This window comes from Physeter macrocephalus, chromosome 18, assembly GCF_002837175.3.
Source record: "Physeter macrocephalus isolate SW-GA chromosome 18, ASM283717v5, whole genome shotgun sequence".
NCBI classification, from domain to species: domain Eukaryota; kingdom Metazoa; phylum Chordata; class Mammalia; order Artiodactyla; family Physeteridae; genus Physeter; species Physeter macrocephalus.
This window is the reverse complement of record NC_041231.1, coordinates 51,290,657-51,308,992: the sequence shown is the minus strand read 5'-3', so window position 1 is coordinate 51,308,992 and position 18,336 is coordinate 51,290,657. Positions and strand designations below refer to the sequence as shown.

Genomic DNA, 18,336 nt, shown 5'->3' with positions numbered 1-18,336 from the left:
GTATTATAAGTAATCTAGAGGTGATTTCAAGTATAGGGGAGGATCTGTGGAGGTTATATGCAAATGCTACCCCATTTTATGTAAGAGGCCTCTGCCTTAGTGGATTTTGGATTCCCATCCCCCTGCCACACTCCTCCCCCATACAGAGGGAAGACTGTAGTGGGTCCAGGAGACCTACACATTATCACGTAAAAGTCCAAATTATCTAGTGGGATATTTTGAATATTCCTATTTTAAACTCATTTTGGGTCCACTGTAAACTTTGGTTTGGATTTTGGATTTTGAATTTAAAGGATTTACCACTATTTAAGTTTTTACAATTTTTACCAGGCTTTTACTTTTTTGTGACGGTATCTTCCAGGTATGAATGAAGCAGGACCTTTTGATTGTGGTACTCCATGTATCCCCGTAGTGCCAAAACCAGTGATATTTTATTTGCTCCTATGGCAGCTCGTAGCGATAACACAAGTGTTTTTTCCTCATGAATTAAAATGCATATTCTCTAAACGCCAGCATGCGGAGATGGGCCCTGTGCTTTGCTGCCCTTTCTTCTCCAGGAGTGTCTCTGGATTGTCTGGGGCCTAGACAATTCTGAGAACTACTGCAAGCCAGCTACAGGACACTAAAGAAATATACACACGGACATGTGTGTATGCAGTGGATTCTACAAACGTGGTTTCTTCTGGACATCTACAGAAAAGCGTTTCATTCATTTGCAAAGTTTACATTTTTAAGCTGACAGTTATAAAAAATACAACGCATTAGCTAATGCTTTTCAGGCAGGTGAGGATGGGTTTTTTGCAAATGGATGAGTTCTGTCTTGAGTCCTGGGAATTTCTGCTGTTGGTTGGGCGTGGGCTCATTCCCTGATTCTCCAAATCATGTTTGCATTGGAATGTTGTTCGGTAGCATTGTAAATAAAAGTATAGGTTATATAATAGAGTTACAACACTTGAAATTTTACTTTAAAAAATCTATAGCACTACATATATATTTAGTTATGTCACCTGACAGATTTCTTCTGCACAGTGTGGAGATTGTTTTATACCACAGATTATTTTTATAAAGTCTAGTGAGTTTCGAATAAGAATGATTTTCTAATCAGAGTAATGAGCTTTACCTTTCAAGATAAACATACACTGGAGTGTAAGTGGTGTGGCGCTGTCACTTAGTGCTCCTGCGGATCCTCGTTGATACACTGGCAGATTACAGACCATCTTTGGGTCTTGTTTGACCAAAACTCCACTCGTGGCTGTCTGTGTGGGACAGTCTGTGCAGGACAGGGATGCTCAGCCCTGCTCCTTGCAGAACTGGAGGAGAGGGACTGGGAGAGACAAGAGGAGCCTGCAGTGTGCTTTACAGTCGTGCTTCCTCCTGAGGTTTCTTTTGAACAAGGGGTTCTGAGGTGAATAATTAGTTTGTAAGTTACTCTCATGGGTGTAGTAGTGTGAAGGTGTTTTGGGGAACAGAAATTGTATGGGTGCAGATTGGGGTGGGTTGGGACTAGAATAAGATTCAGGCTACGAACATGTGAAAAGAGGATTTGGTGATTGGAGAAATCTGCCAAACTGAATTATCTAGCACCAAATTATCCAGTTTTCAGGACAGAATTCCCAGTGGAGTAATTATTCGGAAAGGGGGAGGGTGGTGTGTGGACATAGTGATCAGATTATACGGAGAGCTGCCAGACACATGTTATCTTCTCTGTGAGGGCTGTTTGGAGGCGAGAGGGGCTGCATTGGCTCGCCACTTTAGTCTAGCAAGTAACCCAGGAGCCTGTGGAGGAGGCTCAGAATCCTGTGCCAGCAGGGCATTTTTCCAGTGTCTACAAGGTTTTCCTGCTCTTCCTACAAAGGTCAGCATCACTGCCATAATCTGGAAGGCAGTCTTCATGTTAGCCTTTTGATTTTTTGGGTAGAGAGTGGATGGTTATTGGGTAAGCCTTTTTGTTGGGGATGTATAGGAAGTGTACATCATGTATACTCATCTGTACTCAAGTATAGAGTCATGTAGCTCATACTCTGTAGCCGTAATGGCTGAAGGCCTGTTCCCCAGCCCCTGCCTGCTGGCTTCAGCTGCTGCGTTCGGAGGTGTTCTGGTTGGGACAATATGGTCAGGAGAGTCCCTCATGTGTCATGTGAAACCAGCTGTGCTTCTATTCGGTCTGGTCGAGAGTAAAGTTTTACACGATCCCTTTTATACTTGAATGAGTTGAGTTTCGGCAGATCCACAAGCACTCTGGGAACCAACCATCCGTCCTTTTCCTGTTCCCCATCAAAGAACATTGCTCTGCTCTCCAGCCACATGTCTTGGAATGTAATTCTGTTGTGCCTTTGTTTTTGTCACCTGCCTCCCCCCCCAAAAGCAACTGCTGTAAGCTTTTTTCTACTTGTCTTTTCTAGCCTGAAACCCCACCTTTTTCCTTTTTCCCAGCTGTATTTTCTGGATGCAGTTCTGTGCTCCAGGTGTGTTAAGAACCAGTTACCTCAGACCTTGTGTTGAGCAGTGTCACCATCTGGGTCCTCTCGAAACTGCAGGCTTCTGACATACACACGCAGGAACCCTGCCGAGTATGGGTACTTATTTGTTTTAAAGTAAAACTCTTCCCAGGGATTGCAAAAGGGGCTTCTGGCAAGCTCTTCATGGCCCTGCGGTGGGATGGGTCTCGAGTGCCATCTGAAGGGTGCTTTCTGCGCTCCACTTTGAATTCTGCCATTTTCAGTATTCTGCTGTCTGAATAGGCAGAGTGATTCAGCTGGTTGGCCTTGTACACAAATGAGTTCCGAAAATGAGCTCTTTGTAACAGATTTCCAGTCACTAAAGCTCAAATGAAGAACATTCCCTTAAATGGCAGGATTGAAAACCCCCGCCCCCTATCCACCACAGTGCATTTCGGGAAGATGTCTGTAGCATATGTTGCTGTGAAATTAGGCCTTGCGGGTTATGGCTGTTTGTCATTTTGATGTATTTTAAATAAATAAATATATATTTTTTAAAGAGCCTTTTTTACCAGTTCAGAAAGTTTAATTAACCAGCAGTCACCACATCTGAATTTTTGTCGCTGGGGCATAGATGGCAGATCAACATTAAAGTGGTAACTCAGCCCTACGAGCGTGGGCTGCCCACCTGGCCTGTCCTGCTGACCGTGGGACACCAGGGTCAGTGTGTCCCCACCGGGTCCCAACTCAGCCCTCGAAGTGTTCGGTCTCTACTCTGTTCAGGCGCTGTTTACTTCAGTCTCTACAAGGGCTTTAGCCCAGCTGGGGTTTTCTCAGAGCCCTGCCATGAGTTAAGTGTATGTTGAGCCAAATAATTTCTCCATAAGGGAAAAACACGCTCATCGAAATTTTACCAGCAATGACAAGAGATGAGAGTAGGGAAGGTTAGGCAACATCTGGGATTTGATTTGGAAAGTGTCCAAGTCATTGTCAAACGCCGTCTGAGAGCCAGTGACCGTACAGAGATTCTTAGGAGACCTCATCTGAGAGTGTGAAGACCTCCTGTGAGGGGAGGAGTTGTTAAAATGCCAGCGTCTTTTTCCTCCCTTTTTTTTTTTTTTCCTGGAATTCTGTAAAAATGCAAAGAGAATTGGGTGGTACTTGAGAATTGGGGGTGAGGGTTACCGCAGATGAGAAACATACTTCTAGATTTCAGTTCCACGCCACAAATCCACACAATGCCGTTTTTCAACTGTACAAAAGAATCTGCTTATGAATTTGACATGATCTTAATGGTAGCATCAAAGGCCGAATTTTTCACGTGTTCATATTTTTTCCACATTTGTCCTTGAATCTGAAGAACTTCATACAGTACTGTAAATTTAACTTACATTGAGTTTGATGTCAATTCTTGTGAAAAGAGCTTCTGCATGTAACAGACACACAGTTAAAGAACACAGCAGAGTACAACATTTGCAGGACCAATTCTGGAACCAACAGATATCACCTCTCATTTGCCATCTTATATGTCAGTTTTACCAGCTCCTTCTAAATGTGTGTATTATTTGTAAGGAAAAGAAGGAGAATCCTAAGACTTGTCTAATAACTTAGTGGAGAATGTGTGTGTTGGGTTTAGGATGGATAGCAAAGTCTTTTTGAGCTGTGTTATCTAACTTGTATATAAAACTGTAATTAAAAGTTTGGATTCACCTGTTTCTCACGGTTTACAATGATGAATCATTTGAAAACTCTGGAAATGTGACTAGGATATGATTTAAGCCTGTAGAAGTGAAGAAGCTCTTCAAGTGCTAAAACTAAAGACTTATAGTTTTTGGCTCAAATTCAGTAAGTACTGTTTGTATGCCAGGATATGTGAGATGTAAATGTAATAGGTCACTTTTCACCCTTGTAGCTATAAAATAAAAATTTTGTAGAACAGAAATAGATTGTACTACTGAATTAACAAAAGTTATACTAAAGTATCATGTTTAAAAAAAAAAAATATATATATATATATATATACACACAGAGTTAAGCTTGTTGCTGTTACCCTGTCTGGATTTGAAAAGTGTGCTGATTTATATATATATATATACATATATATATAAAACACACACACACACATATATATATTATATACCCGCACACATCTAAAATGGCCTAAAGCAGACACCCATGTAATTACAGTTGCAAAATGAAGACATTTTGGAGAGAACATTGTATCATAGTTCATTCATTTGCAGTGGATCTTTGTTCCTTTTTACTGTGGTAATTTTAGAAATGAGTGTCAAGTTTGGAATTAGATCTGCTAAGTTGGGGTTTTGCTGCTTGAACTCTGCACTGGGTCCTCAAATAAACCGATGTGAATGTAGTTTTTTCCCCCTGTGTGAAGAAGCAGCCACACCCCAACAGATAGGAGGAAAAATCTAGAACTGTTTCAAGTTTTATCTTTTTGTATATGAAAATAAAATAATAATAATAATAAAAATCCTGTTGTCTCTCTTAATCACACGGCAGGGGGTTGTGTTCTCCCACTTACAGGGCCAACTTGAGCACCTCCGTGAATTCCTGCTTGGACGACATGCAGTTAGTTAATGGCCGATACCTAGGCTGCCAAGGTCCTGTGGGTGGACTAAGCACAGGTCTCCAGTTCTGCCCTTCAGAAGCTCAGGACTTAGTTGGAGACACTGTGGGCTTCTCCTTAATGGACTGTCGTGGGACTTTGGGTATGTTCCTGCAGGACAGGGGTGTTATTTTCCAAATCCCCAAGATCCCCACACACACAACCCTGCTCCCCAGTCCTATACTTTGCAGACAACCCTGAGCAATATTTTTGTAAGTGCAGCAGAGAAACCTAGAAAATAAGTTATATTCAGGACTACTGAGAATACAAGCGCTGCCATTTCCAAACATGGCTGAGTACCTGGGTCACTTGCTGAGCTGTTAAAAAAAATACAGTGATGGAGCACCACCCCAGATCAGAATCAGCAAGCCAGATCTCCCGTTTGGGAGCTCCTGAGTTATCTCACTAGATGCAAACATGGTTCCCTGCTAATAAAATAATTATAGTCTCTACTACCTAATAAAACAGGAAAGACGCAGAAATCACCTCACTGCTTTCTGCAGTAACATAAAAGATTTTTTTTGGCCTCTGACTAATATTTGCTAAGTGGAGAAACAATTGCTTTGAATCCTTCTGGTGGTGTCAACGCCTTTTTCCTCACTGTTTATTATGAAGATTAAATAACCTGCTTGGATCTCTTTGGAACAATTTTTGATGAAGGGGCCCTCTATTTAGGAACCAGTTGTCCAGTTTTTGATCCATTTTGTCCTCTCAGAGTTAGAAAGTTCACCTTTTATTAGTGAGTGCCCTTGATGAGAAGGAGAGGAAGACAAAAGGCTAACATTTTTGAATGAAGACCTTAGCGCTAGCAACACTGGAAGGTCAGACTACAGGGACCATCTGGTTGCTTTCTCTTCAGCAAAGGGATTCTTTCAGTTAAGAAAAAAAAATTGGACACAGAAGCCGGTTCATAAAAGCAGGCTTGCCCAAGTTAGCAAGTAGAAGAGGGCTCAGGGGCCATTCAGCCTGCCCTCCCACTCCTTCCCTTAATTCTCAAGCACCCTTATGGAATACTAGGGTTCCCCTGATGATAGTTTTAAAACTACTGGGCCTTCATTTTAAAGGTGGACAAACAGGCCCAGAGGAGGTACCCTACCCAGAGTCAGGCAGCCTTTACTTCTAATTCTTGACTCTTGGGGCCCAGTGTGGGGTTCACTGTTGTTTCCAAGTACAGGATGTGGGGGAGCAAGAGTCACCCACCATTCCTCTCTCTTTCTGGTGCTTAGCACAGTGCATGGCACTTAGGGGGGCCTTGAGAACTACCTCTTAAGTGAATGTATGTATTTAGTAAATTCTGATGGAAGCTGTCAAAGCAGCTTTGAAACCTACAGATACCAGTGTTGCCTGGTTGTATTTGTCTGGACTCTTGATTGCACATGCCAGACACCATTAAACAAAAAGGGGGCTTTGCTGGAAGGATCCTGGGGCAAGTGGCCAGCCAAGCCTTGGGTAAAGGCAGGATGTGTCTGGGCTTCTTCAGGAGCCTTGGAAGCTGGGGTCAGCATGGCACGCCTTCACCTGTGTCTCAGCATTTGTTCCATTGGTGTTCTGTGCAGGACCAGATGCATCTACTCTTTGTCTACTTAGCAAGAAAAAAGGCTGTAGACAGAGCGGGAGTTCCATATGTCACAGCTTTGCTATCTGGAGAAAGTTCCAGATCGAAAATCCTTAGGAAGACTCTGGTTGACTTAGCTCAACCAGTTAGTGTCAGAAGCCCTGGGGATTATACAAAATGACTTCATGACAGGTATTCCTGGGAGGGCGCATGGAGCCATGAAGCTGTCAAAACAACGTACACATTTAAGTTGGTTGTTAGAAATGGCCTCCTGCTTAGTGAACTAAATCCACATGGAATGCTGGAGATTATGCTGCAAAATGAAGAAGACGTATTTATTTGTGAGTGGGAGTGCATAAAACATATATCCTTCCTTTGACAGCAGGCATTCAGCAATCCGGATTTCATAGTCTATCAAGATAAAGTAGAGCTGCCTCGGGCTTCCCTGGTGGCGCAGTGGTTGAGAGTCCGCCTGCCGATGCAGGGGACCCGGGTTCGTGCCCCGGTCCGGGAAGATCCCACATGCCGCGGAGCTGCTAGGCCCGTGAGCCATGGCCGCTGAGCCTGCGCGTCCGGAGCCTGTGCTCTGCAACGGGAGAGGCCACAACAGTGAGAGGCCCGCGTACCACACACACAAAAAATAAAGTAGAGCTGCCTAAATAAAAATTGCTAATATTAACAGAGCACTTAACGACACGCCCCAGGTTCTTCCCTAAATGCTTTACATGGTTAATCTCCTTTAATCCTCACAAGAACCCTATGGTCTAACAAGTATTATTATTATTACTATTATTATTCCCGTTTTAAAAAGAGGAAACAGAAAGGTAGAAAGTGGTTGAGTGGGGATCCAAACCCCTGTGCTCTGATTCAGGGTCCTAAACCACCATGGAGTACTGTCTTGTCAAGAAACTCCTTAGGAGATGCAAAGTTATCTTTAGAAGTTACGATTTGTGTACCATGCGATTTCAAAGCCACGTGTCATGAGGACATCCAATGTGGCACAGGTTTTAGAATCAGACCTAAGTTGGAATCTCGGTTCTGAGGACCTTAGCGTAAGCATGCGCAGGTGGTTTACTCACCTATTAAACGGGACTAAGAGTATTTTCTTTTCAGGACTGTATGTGCACATACTGAGCCTTCAAGGCGTCGTGCTCTCACCCATCACCCGGTCCAGGGGACCAGGGGTGGAGCCGGGACGCGCCTGGGCCTCCAGGTTTGTCACCAGGGGGCGCGCGCTTGCGCTCTGGCTTCCGGCGTCTCCTGAGAGGCTCAGGGCCAGCGACTCCAGGTAGCGCATGCGTGTCTTGGTCCCGCGGTTGCGATTGGCTTTCAGGCGGCTGACCTGGAGTGCGCGTGCGCTAAGGTAAACGGCTGGGGTCTCGGGCAAGATGGCTGCCAAAACTTTTGCCTCCCGCTTTCGAGGCTCCCGACGCTTTTTGAGTGGCTTCGTGGCTGGAGCCGTCGCGGGCGCTATGGGAACCGGGCTAACTGTCGTGCAGTTCCTCCGGAGTCAGGACTCTGGGCCAGCGTTGGCGGTGAGGGAGCCGGACGGTGAGTGTGTGCGCCCCCAGGTCTCGGGCCCGGGCTGCTACCTCGGGCAGGAGCCGTAACCATGTACGCGCGCTGTCTCCACTCGCTAGGCCCTTGGTCGTCTGCCGTGCAGTCTCCCGGCTCGGCTTCCTCTCCCCGCGTTGCGTCTCACCTGCCTGCTCCGTGTACTTCCTTCCCTCTGGGGATCTACTGCCCCGACATGTGTGTTTTTATTGCCTATGTCCTCCCCTAGATTGTTAGCTCCATAAGCGCTCGGACGGTGTCAGTTTTGTTCTCCACCAGCCCGGTACCTGGGACATAATTGGCATCCAGTACGTATGGATGAATGAACGAATGAACACATAGTTTTAGCAGATCAGTTAACTGTCCTCAATTTATCATCGTTCAAATGAAGAATACCTGCTGGCCCTTCTTCAAAGTATGTAAATCCGCAGGTTACCAGGTGTATCTTATATTTGGCAAAGTAAATGAGCTCATGCTCGTTTCTTTCTGTCTCGGATATACTAGTTTAACTTGCTCCTCCTGATACTTGGCATTTAGGAAGAGAGCAACTCTGGTGTGTTGAAGCCTGGACAGCGCATCAAGAGGGAATTATTTGGAAACCGACTCCCTGTTCCGTGCGTGCTTGGTTTCTCCCACTAGGAGAAGCAATACCAGTTTTACCACTGTCTTGCTGCAGCACACATCTCTGCTTCAGTACCAGAACATTGAGGAAGAGTGTCAATGAACGATGGTCTTTTTTTTTTTTATTCTGCCTTGGATCAAAGCCTATTAGGAATTTTTCTGAATTATTTTAAGATCTGAATTTTGTTTGTGTCAATGTAGCTTATTTATTTATTTTAATAAATAAATGTATTTATTTTTGGCTGCGTTGGGCCTCCGTTGCTGCACGCGGGCTTTCTCTAGTTGCGGCGAGCGGGGGCTACTCTTCGTTGCGGTGCGCGGACTTCTCATTGCGGTGGCTTCTCTTGTTGCAGAGCACGGGCTCTAGGAGCACGGGCTTCAGTAGTTGTAGCACGCGGGGTCACAGGCTCAGCAGCCGTGGTGCACGGGCTTAGTTGCTCCACAGCATGTGGGATCTTCCCGGACCAGGGCTCGAACCCGTGTCCCCTGCATTGGCAGGCGGATTCTAAACCACTGCACCACCAGGGAAGCCCCTGAACGATGGTCTTTTTAAAAAAATTTAAAAGGCTGTGCTTTTGTCCCCACATTAACTCTTAGAACATAATGAGTAGGTAGGCTGTCTCGCATTCAATCATATCAATGACTAGTAATGACAGGAGTTTTTCCTTTGCTGCTTTTGTATACACTGTACTTTGTGGGGCAGAGATTTGAAAATTTGATGTGAAAGACCAGCAAGATCAGGTCCTTATTTAACAGTTAATGAGGTACTTCCCTGGTGGTACAGTGGTTAAGAATCCGCCTGCCAATGCAGGGGACACGGGTTCGAGCCCTGGTCGAGGAAGATCCCCACATGCCGCGGAGCAGCTAAGCCCGTGTGCTGCAACTACTGAGCCTGCACTCTAGCACAAGAGAAGCCACCTCATTGAGAAGCCTGTGCACCTCACTGCAACTAGAGAAAGCCCGCGGGCAGCAGAGAAGACCCAATACAGCAATCAATCAATCAATAAGAAAATAAATAAATTAGAAAAATTTTAAAAAATGAACAGTTAATGAAATAGCTACAGTTTACCTGGATAGAACTATACAACTGATTATAGGGAAAACCAGTATTTTGCCTACTGTCTCTTTGCTTTATAAGTAATTGCAAAAATGAGATCACCTGGTTGATGAAATTGTTGAGTCAGTCCTTTGTCTTACCCCCTTCCTTATAATTTTTTATTCCTAATAATAGTCACTAACTTTTATTTTTTTCCTCTGTTTTTCATTTTTAGGTTCTGCAGAAAGGACTCTCTTAGAACAATTTGGATTCCCTTTAACTGGAACAGAGACGAGGTGCTACACTAACCATGCCTTGTCTTATGATCAGTCAAAGCGGGTGCCTAGATGGGTTCTTGAACATATATCCAAGAGCAAGATAACGGGTAGGTGGTTAGAAGCAAAGGCATTGATGAAAGACGTTTCCAAATTTAAAACAAGGAGGATTATTAATAATTTCAACCATTTCTACTTTACAGCACATTTAGAAAAGGATGGTGTTTGTATTGCTCACTAGATAAATGGACCCTGCCTGGCAACCAGGGCACCCTAGACCCTTCCAGGCTGTCTCAGGGGTTGAGAGGATCTGTATCTTGACACATGAATTGGAGGCTTTGTCATAAATATTGTTGCAATGAGCACCACTCATTCATTACCTCCACAAATGCTTTTTTTTTTTTTCCTGCCTCAGGTTTATTTGTACAAATAGCACAGGAGGACACCAGCACCATGCAGACAGCAGCCAGGGGTCACACCAGTCCTTCTGTCCTCACATTGGCAGATAAAGGTCTCTACTCCAGAGCCTTTGTGGGGTTCTGGGCACCTTTGGGAGCCTGAGCTTGAGCTGGAGCAGCATCTGCATCTGCAGCCTTGGCCTTGGTTTGAGCCTTGGCCTGGGACTTTGGCCGGCAGAGCCTGAGACCCTTGGTGATGGCGGGCATGAGCACGTTTCCCGAGCTTGGGGTGAGCAATGTAGGCAAGTCGACCGAGCTTGCGGCTGCCGCCCGTTGGGATCTTGGGCTTGACCTCCTTGGCCTTTACGAGAGCCTTTTTAAAAAAATTAATTAATTTATTATTTATTTTTGGCTGTGTTGGGTCTTTGTTGCTGCGCGCAGGCTTTCTTTAGTTGTGGCGAGCGGGGGCTACTCGTCATTGTGGTGCATGGGCTTCTCATTGCGGTGGCTTCTCTTGTTGTGGAGCATGGGCTCTAGGCTAGCGGGCTCAGTACTTGGGGCTCGCGGGCTCTAGAGCACAGGTTCAGTAGTTGTGGCGCACGGGCTTAGTTGCTCTGCAGCATGTGGGATCTTCCCGGACCAGGGCTCGAACCCGTGTCCCCTGCATTGGCAGGCAGATTCTTAACTTCTGCGCCACCGGGGAAGTCCCTTTACAAGAACCTTTATAGCCTCAGCACGTGCACTTACGGCCTTGGCGTTGTTGGCCTGCATCTTCTTCAGGCCCTTCTTGTTGTGCTTCTTGGCAAAGCGCATGTTCCTCAGGAACTTGGGGTCCACCCCCTTAAGAGATTCATATCATTGTGATCAGGGTTTCTTGATGCCGTTTCTATGCTGCTTTCGGGACTGGTTGTGCATGGTGTGGTTCTTGGACTTGGCCAGGTCTGCACCGGGGCCTGCCCACAAATGCTTTTTAAGTGCCTATTTGTGCATGGCACTGTGCTGAGCCTTGGGGTTATATCAGTGACCAGAGTAGATGGTCTCTACCCCCAAGGCACTTTGAATTGGGGAGGGGGTGGGTGGACCTATCAAATAATCATAAATGTATAATTACAATTGGCAATAACCGTTCTGAAGGAAAAATGATTGCAAGTTGGGATAGTATAATTAAGGAACAGTAAAGAATACGATGAGAGATTATAACAGGAGAACCTGATACTGATTAGCGAGGCTTCTTTGAGAAAGTGGCCTGAAGAGTGGATGGCATTCAGTCAGGCAGAGGAGTTGGGTGGGCAGCGGGGGTATGGAGAAGAGCGTTCCAGGCAGGGAAAGAGAGGCACAGTTGCGTCTTTAAAGGCCCCAATGTGAAGAGTTTGGTTCGGTTGTGGAACTCAAAGAAGGCCAGTGTGGCTGGAGCAAGGGAGAACGTGATATGAAATGAGACTGGAGAGGCAGGCAGGTATGTGAGCCTGTTCACGTGTCCTCAAGCTTCTTGGTGCGTTCCTGTAGTTAAGATGACCAGATCTTGCTATTCAATGGCAGATTGGTTTCTAGGTAGCCTACTCCAATTTACACTCCCACCATCATTATTTGTCCTCTCTCTCCCAGCCCTCACACATAATGGGCATTATTGAGCTCTACCAGTTTATTAATTGATTTTACTTGCGTTTATTGATTACCAGTGAGGGTTAATATTTTGTGAATTATTCTTTCTTTGTGAATTTTTCTTTACGATTTTCAATAGGGATATTCTTTTTTAAAAATATTTATTTTATTTATTTATTTTGGCTGCGTTGGGTCTTAGTTGAGGCATGCAGGATCTTTAGTTGTGGCATGCGGGCTCTTAGTTGCAGCATGCAGACTTTGTTGCGGCATGCAGACTCCTAGTTGCAGCATGCATGCAGGATCTAGTTCCCTGACCAGGTATCGAACCTGGGCCCCCTGCATTGGGAGTGTGGAGTCTTACCCACCGGACCACCAGGGAAGTCCCAGGGATATTCTTTTTTGAATTTTGTAGGAGTTCTTTTTTATATTAAGGATATTACTTTTTGTCATAGTTGTTTTATTCCCATTCTCTTATTTGCCTGTTAATTTGCTATATGGCCCACAAATTACTTCTCCATTGCTTTACAGTGCATGCTATGTTTAAATATATTAAAATGCTGATATTAAGATGAGTGTGTGCCTTTATAGAGTACATATTAACCAGCAGAATAGTAGGAGGCTTGGAATATGCTTGCTGCTAGAAGGAAACTGATGTAAGCATAAACTTTATCATAGCTGGTGAAATTGATTATGAATTTACATCAAGAGAAACTCACTTGATTTCGTCTCAAGCCTGATAAATTTCCTTTAAATACAAAAATTTTCCCAAGATGGAATTTCAGCTTTACTAATTTTATCTTGCTGTTAAATTATCATTTTCAGAGGCATATAAGAAAAGCACTGTTTCATATTGTAAATCATGTGAGCTGTGTAATTTTGAGGAGGTAAAATAGAGCTAATTAATATTATTTGAAAACAAGAAGCAATATACCTGTGATTTACTTACTTTAGTGTAAAGCATCTTCTGTTTTAGTTATGACAGACTAAGTTATTTAGATTAACTCTCCTGCTAAAAACAACAAGAAATGTTATTAGCAGTATATAAAAAGTATATAGAAAAAAAAATCACTAAAAAAAAAAGCATGAAGAGGGACTTCCCTGGTGGTCCAGAGGTTAAGAATCTGCCTTCAAATGCAGGGGACGTGGGTTTGATCCCTGATTGGGGAACTAAGATCCCACATGCCGCGGGGCAGCTAAGCCCACACGGAGCCTGTACGCCGCAACTAGAGAGAAGCCCATGTGCCCCAGCGAAGACCAAGCGCAGCAAAAAAGAAAAAAAAAAAATTGTCTCAGAAGCCAGATTTCTGGCTTCTGATCCTGGCTTTAGAAACAAACAAACAAACAAACCATGAAGAGGCAACATGATAGTAGATCTTTCTTTGCCAGGCCAATATGTGGGGGAACGCCAGAATCCAGAGGGGTAAGGGTGGCCCTGGTAAACCAAAGCCACGTTGCCTTTGGTTCTGCAGCCTTATGAGGTGAGGGAGACTGAAGGCAAGACCTAGGGCTCACCCAAGGTAGATTATCTTACAGGAGACCCTTCCCACATTAACCTGGAATCCCAGAGGGCTGCACCCTCGGGGAAGGGTGAACCAGAACTTACTTGCCTGCCCACCATAGGGAACTACATGGAAGGTTGCCTTGGCACTGAGCAGACAAGGATCAAAAAGGAAAATAAGTTTGTTCTAGAGAAGTTGAGGTCACAGACTGGCTGTCATGCAGACTTGTAGCCCAAAGCCATGTAGCCTGTACAGATCAAGGAACCTTAAACCCTGAGCTTGCTTTACTGTGGTCCTCCACTGCTAATGCCTCCAGACACTGGACAGAAGTAAGTTTACATCCTCTCTTCAGGAAGGCATCTTCATCCTAGGATTTTGGAAATTCCCACAAATGATTTTTCTTTTTCTTTTTTTTTAAATTTATTTTTGTCTGCGTTTGGTCTTTGTTGCTGCATGTGGGCTTTCTCTAGTTGTGGTGAGCGGGGGCTACTCTTCGTTGCGGTGCACGGACTTCTCATTGCGGTGGCTTCTCTTGTTGCGGAGCATGGGGTCTGGGTGCACGGGCTCAGTAGTTGTGGCTCTCGGGCTCTAGAGCGCAGGCTCAGTAGTTGTGGTGCACGGACTTAGTTGCTCCGCAGCATGTGGGATCTTCCCGGACCAGGGCTCGAACCCGTGTCCCCTGCATTGGCAGGCGGATTCTTAACCACTGCGCCACCAGAGGAGTCCCCCTGCCCCCAAATGATTTTTCAAGGGCAGTGACCACCAGACAAAGAAAACCAGACATACCAGGAAGCGATTCCGATGGTAATGACACTTAAAGAAGTTTACTAGTAATTCTCTCTTTACAGTTATTATTATTTTTTTTATGGGGTGATTCTAAGAAGCTAGACATTAGATACTTTGAACCTTGGGGTCTGGTAATTTAATTTTTTTCTTGATTGAATGAAATGACATTAGAATCAGTAACTTCATTAATCCCCATTTTACACTTTTTTGAGTAGCAGCCTGAGTATATTCCATTTGTCCTCATAATTTTTATCGTTTAACAAGGCCTGTCCTATTGACAGTGGAAAACATAGTGTTAGGATTCGCTGATGTCCACGGTGGCAAACTATTCTGGAGGTATCAGAATATAAGTAAAATTGAGATTTTGTCTCTCCTGTGTGGTGCTCAGATATTTTGTGTCAGGAGTTTCTGGATTAATCTCATAACCTAAATGTTTGTTTTGTCATGGCTTAAGAGGCAGTAAGCAAGATATCAGAGGCACTCTCTCCCTCCTCTAGGCTGTGCCTGCCCAGAACAAATTGTTTTGTGTCTATATATGTACATTATTTCAGTACATATAAACTTGTCAAATACCGTTGTACAACATACAATACATGGGGGTCTTTTTTTTTTGGCCGTGCCACACGGCATGTGGGATCTTAATTTGCCGAGCAGGGATCGCACCCATGCACCCCACACGGAGTCTTAGCCATTGGACCTCCAAGGAAGTCTCCGTGGGGGTCTTTTTTAAAAAGCAAGAGTGTATTTAGTAACTAAGCTTTTTATACAGCTCAGCTATTTGATTGGTCATTGCTTTTACATAGATACTATCCAAGGGATTTTTCCCTTTAACTTGAAAGGCCAGAAACAAAAGTGTATGAGATGAGATGGCTGCACTGTATGAAAAACATTCTTTCGTGGACTAGTCCTTGCTAAATTCAGGTGAAGTAGCCGAACTATCCCAGGAACTTGAGACGTGCGTGCTGTCACTAAGTACTAGCTGCTCAGAGAGATGCAAGCCAGCAGCAAGCAGTTTGCCTTGCTTAGAGAATCTTGAGGGATACTTGTCCACTGGTAACTTACCATTTTGTGTGTTTTTCTTCAGGTGATGCAGACAGAAAACATTGTAAATTCAAGCCAGATCCCAGCATCCCTCCAACCTTCAGTGCCTTCAACGAGGACTATGTTGGCAGTGGGTGGTCACGAGGACACATGGCTCCAGCAGGAGATAACAAATTCTCATCTGTAGGCATATTTTTTGGGAGGGATGGGAACACAGGGCTGGTATTATGTGTACCATGGGATTTGGAAATTAAAAACCTAGGAGCCAAACCCTAACACTTGAGAATTTTCATACCCTATTTTGTATTTTTCTTCCTGACTTCACTTCCTTTCTTTGCTCAGATGCTCAGACATTTTTAAACAGGTTGAGGAAAACTAAATGCTATTCAAAAGGGAATTGGAAAGCCAATAGGAGCTAAAGCTACTCACTCATTTTTATCTTGAAAAATTTCAGACCTGTAGAAAGGTTGAAAAAAGAACACAGCAAAAATATTTTGACTTGTAGAAAAGTTGAGGATAGTACAACAAAAACATTTTGATACGTATATTTTATATATGCATTTTTTTAAACCATGGACAGTGAATTGCAGACATTATAACACTTCATGCCTAAGTAGATTGCTCGGGAGATTGTATTATCTAAAGATGAGGATATTTGAATATATGTCAAGTGTATCATTATACCAAGAAATGTATGCAAGTGTATTTTTGTATATTTGTACAATAATATCCAGTGTACAGTTCTCATTCAGATTTGCCAAATTTTCCCAATTATGTCCTTTACAACTTTTTTTTTGGATTCAGTATCTAATCATGAATCACATATTACATTTAGTTGTCATGTCTCTCTAGCATCCTTTAATTTAGGATAATTTCTCTGCCAAAAAAAAGGCGGGAAATGTCTTTTCTGACATTGGCATTTATTGCATGAATTGGTGATTATTATCATTAAAATAGTGGTTCTTAACCTTGGATACTCATTGTAACTACCTTGGGAAGTTTTAAAAAATCCTGATGCCCAGACCTGTAACCCAGAGCAGTTAAATCAGAAATTCTAGGGGTTGGGACCTAGGCATCGATATTTTTGAAGCTCCCTAGGTTATTTCAATGTGCATCCAAGGCTGAGAGCCACGGTTTGACGAGAGGGTATTTGGTGGCCTTGGCAGTGTAGATCAATGAAAGGAAATCCAATGACAGAGCCTTGGGTTTACAGGTCAGAAGTGTGAGATGAATGAACACATGGTGGCTAGAAATTCAGAAGAATAGGACTTTTTTGGTGCCACTCTTGAACTAATGTGTTTGCACTGTACTACTTAAATACTACTGTGCTCCTGAAAGCTGCCCTTTGTTGAGAAACCCTCTGCCAGAGGCTTAGCACTAGAATTCACCTTTTAGCTTTATACTGGAAATTTTTCATTCATAGAGTCTACATAATAGGTTTGAATTTTATAAATTGTGAAGAAAAGCAACACACCAAACTACTTCTTTTGTTATAGACCTTATTCTGAATAATCATTATTGAGCTTTCTGTCATGGAGTAGCTGTGGCTTTCATTTATCTAAACATAGTTGCTGTAATTGCGTGAAGCTAAGGTATGAATAAGGAACTGGTTATCTCTGCTTTGTAAAATCTCTCTCAAAGGGAAAGGTATTTCAGTGCAAGTTACTATTTTTCTTTCTTTTCACAGAAAGCCATGGCTGAAACCTTTTACCTTTCTAATATCGTGCCTCAGAATTTTGATAATAATGCTGGTTATTGGAACAGGTGAGGGGTGAGAGTTTTTTGTTTGTTTATTTGTTTGTTTGTTTTGCGGTATGCGGGCCTCTCACTGTTGTGGCCCCTCCCGTTGCGGAGCACAGGCTCTGGACGCACAGGCTCAGCGGCCATGGCTCTCGGGCCCAGCCGCTCCGCGGCATGTAGGATCCTCCCAGACCGGGGCACGAACCCATGTCCCCTGCATCGGCAGGCGGACTCTCAACCACTGCGCCACCAGGGAAGCCTTGGGTGAGAGTTTTTAAAATGTGATTCTGTGGGAGATGAGTGATGTGACAGGAGAATGTGTGCCTAGCACCTGTTTCTGCCTTTGTTTTTTCAAATGTTAAAACTACTGAAGATAAATATTTTGGACTAGTTTTCTTTGTTAAAACTACTGAAGATAAATATTTTGGACTAGTTTTCTTTGCTAGATTTGGAAGTATAGACTTCAAAACATAGCCAGCCATTTTGGTCATGTTACCTCTGGTCAGAAGTCAAGTTCTGGAAGAAACTACTAAAAATAGTATTACTGAGGCAGTAGAACACTATGTTTATAGGCAGAGGATACTGTATCTTTCTCCACTTGTATTTAAAGAGTTGCTGAGCTTTTTAAGAACAGTTTTGGTACCGTTGAACATAACCATTATCAGTTTTTTTTTTTTTTTTTTTTTTTTTGCCGTACACGGGCCTCTCACTGTTGTGGCTTCTCCCGTTGCGGAGCACAGGCTCCGGACGCACAGGCTCAGCAGCCATGGCTCACGGGCCTAGCCGCCCCACGGCTCCCAGACCGGGGCATGAACCCACGTCCCCTGCATCGGCAGGCTGACTCTCAACCACTGCGCCACCAGGGAAGCCCGGAAGCCCAATTACCAGTTTTTGTTTGTTTTTTTTTTAACATCTTTATTGGAGTACAACTGCTTTACAATGGTATGTTAGTTTCTGCTTTACAACAAAGTGAATCAGTTATACATATACATATGTTCCCATATCTCTTCCCTCTTGCGTCTCCCTCCCTCCCACCCTCCCTATCCCACCCCTCTAGGTGGTCACAAAGCACCGAGCTGATCTCCCTGTGCTATGCGGCTGCTTCCCACTAGCTATCTATTTTACATTTGGTAGTGTATATATGTCCATGCCACTCTCTCACTTCGTC

At 43.9% G+C, this 18,336-nt stretch overlaps 1 protein-coding gene across 12 annotated transcripts in view; it reads left to right on the top strand.

Moving 5' to 3' along the window:
• Nucleotides 1-7,987: 7,987 nt before the first annotated feature.
• EXOG (exo/endonuclease G) overlaps nucleotides 7,988-18,336 on the top strand; it is a 51,277-nt gene continuing 40,928 nt past the window's right edge. For 11 of the 12 annotated variants that reach the window (XR_003676847.1, XR_003676843.1, XR_003676848.1 and 8 more), the window contains exons 1-5: nucleotides 7,988-8,167; nucleotides 10,063-10,212; nucleotides 10,518-10,613; nucleotides 15,472-15,611; nucleotides 17,116-17,192. Coding sequence is in view for 2 of the 12 variants with exons in the window: in XM_028478926.2 (XP_028334727.1) it covers nucleotides 8,005-8,167; nucleotides 10,063-10,212; nucleotides 10,518-10,613; nucleotides 15,472-15,611; nucleotides 17,116-17,192 (626 nt within the window). In the remaining 10 variants the exon portion in view is untranslated. The remainder of the gene's footprint in view (nucleotides 8,168-10,062; nucleotides 10,213-10,517; nucleotides 10,614-15,471; nucleotides 15,612-17,115; nucleotides 17,193-18,336) is intronic. The other variant, XR_448304.3, reaches the window with a different exon arrangement.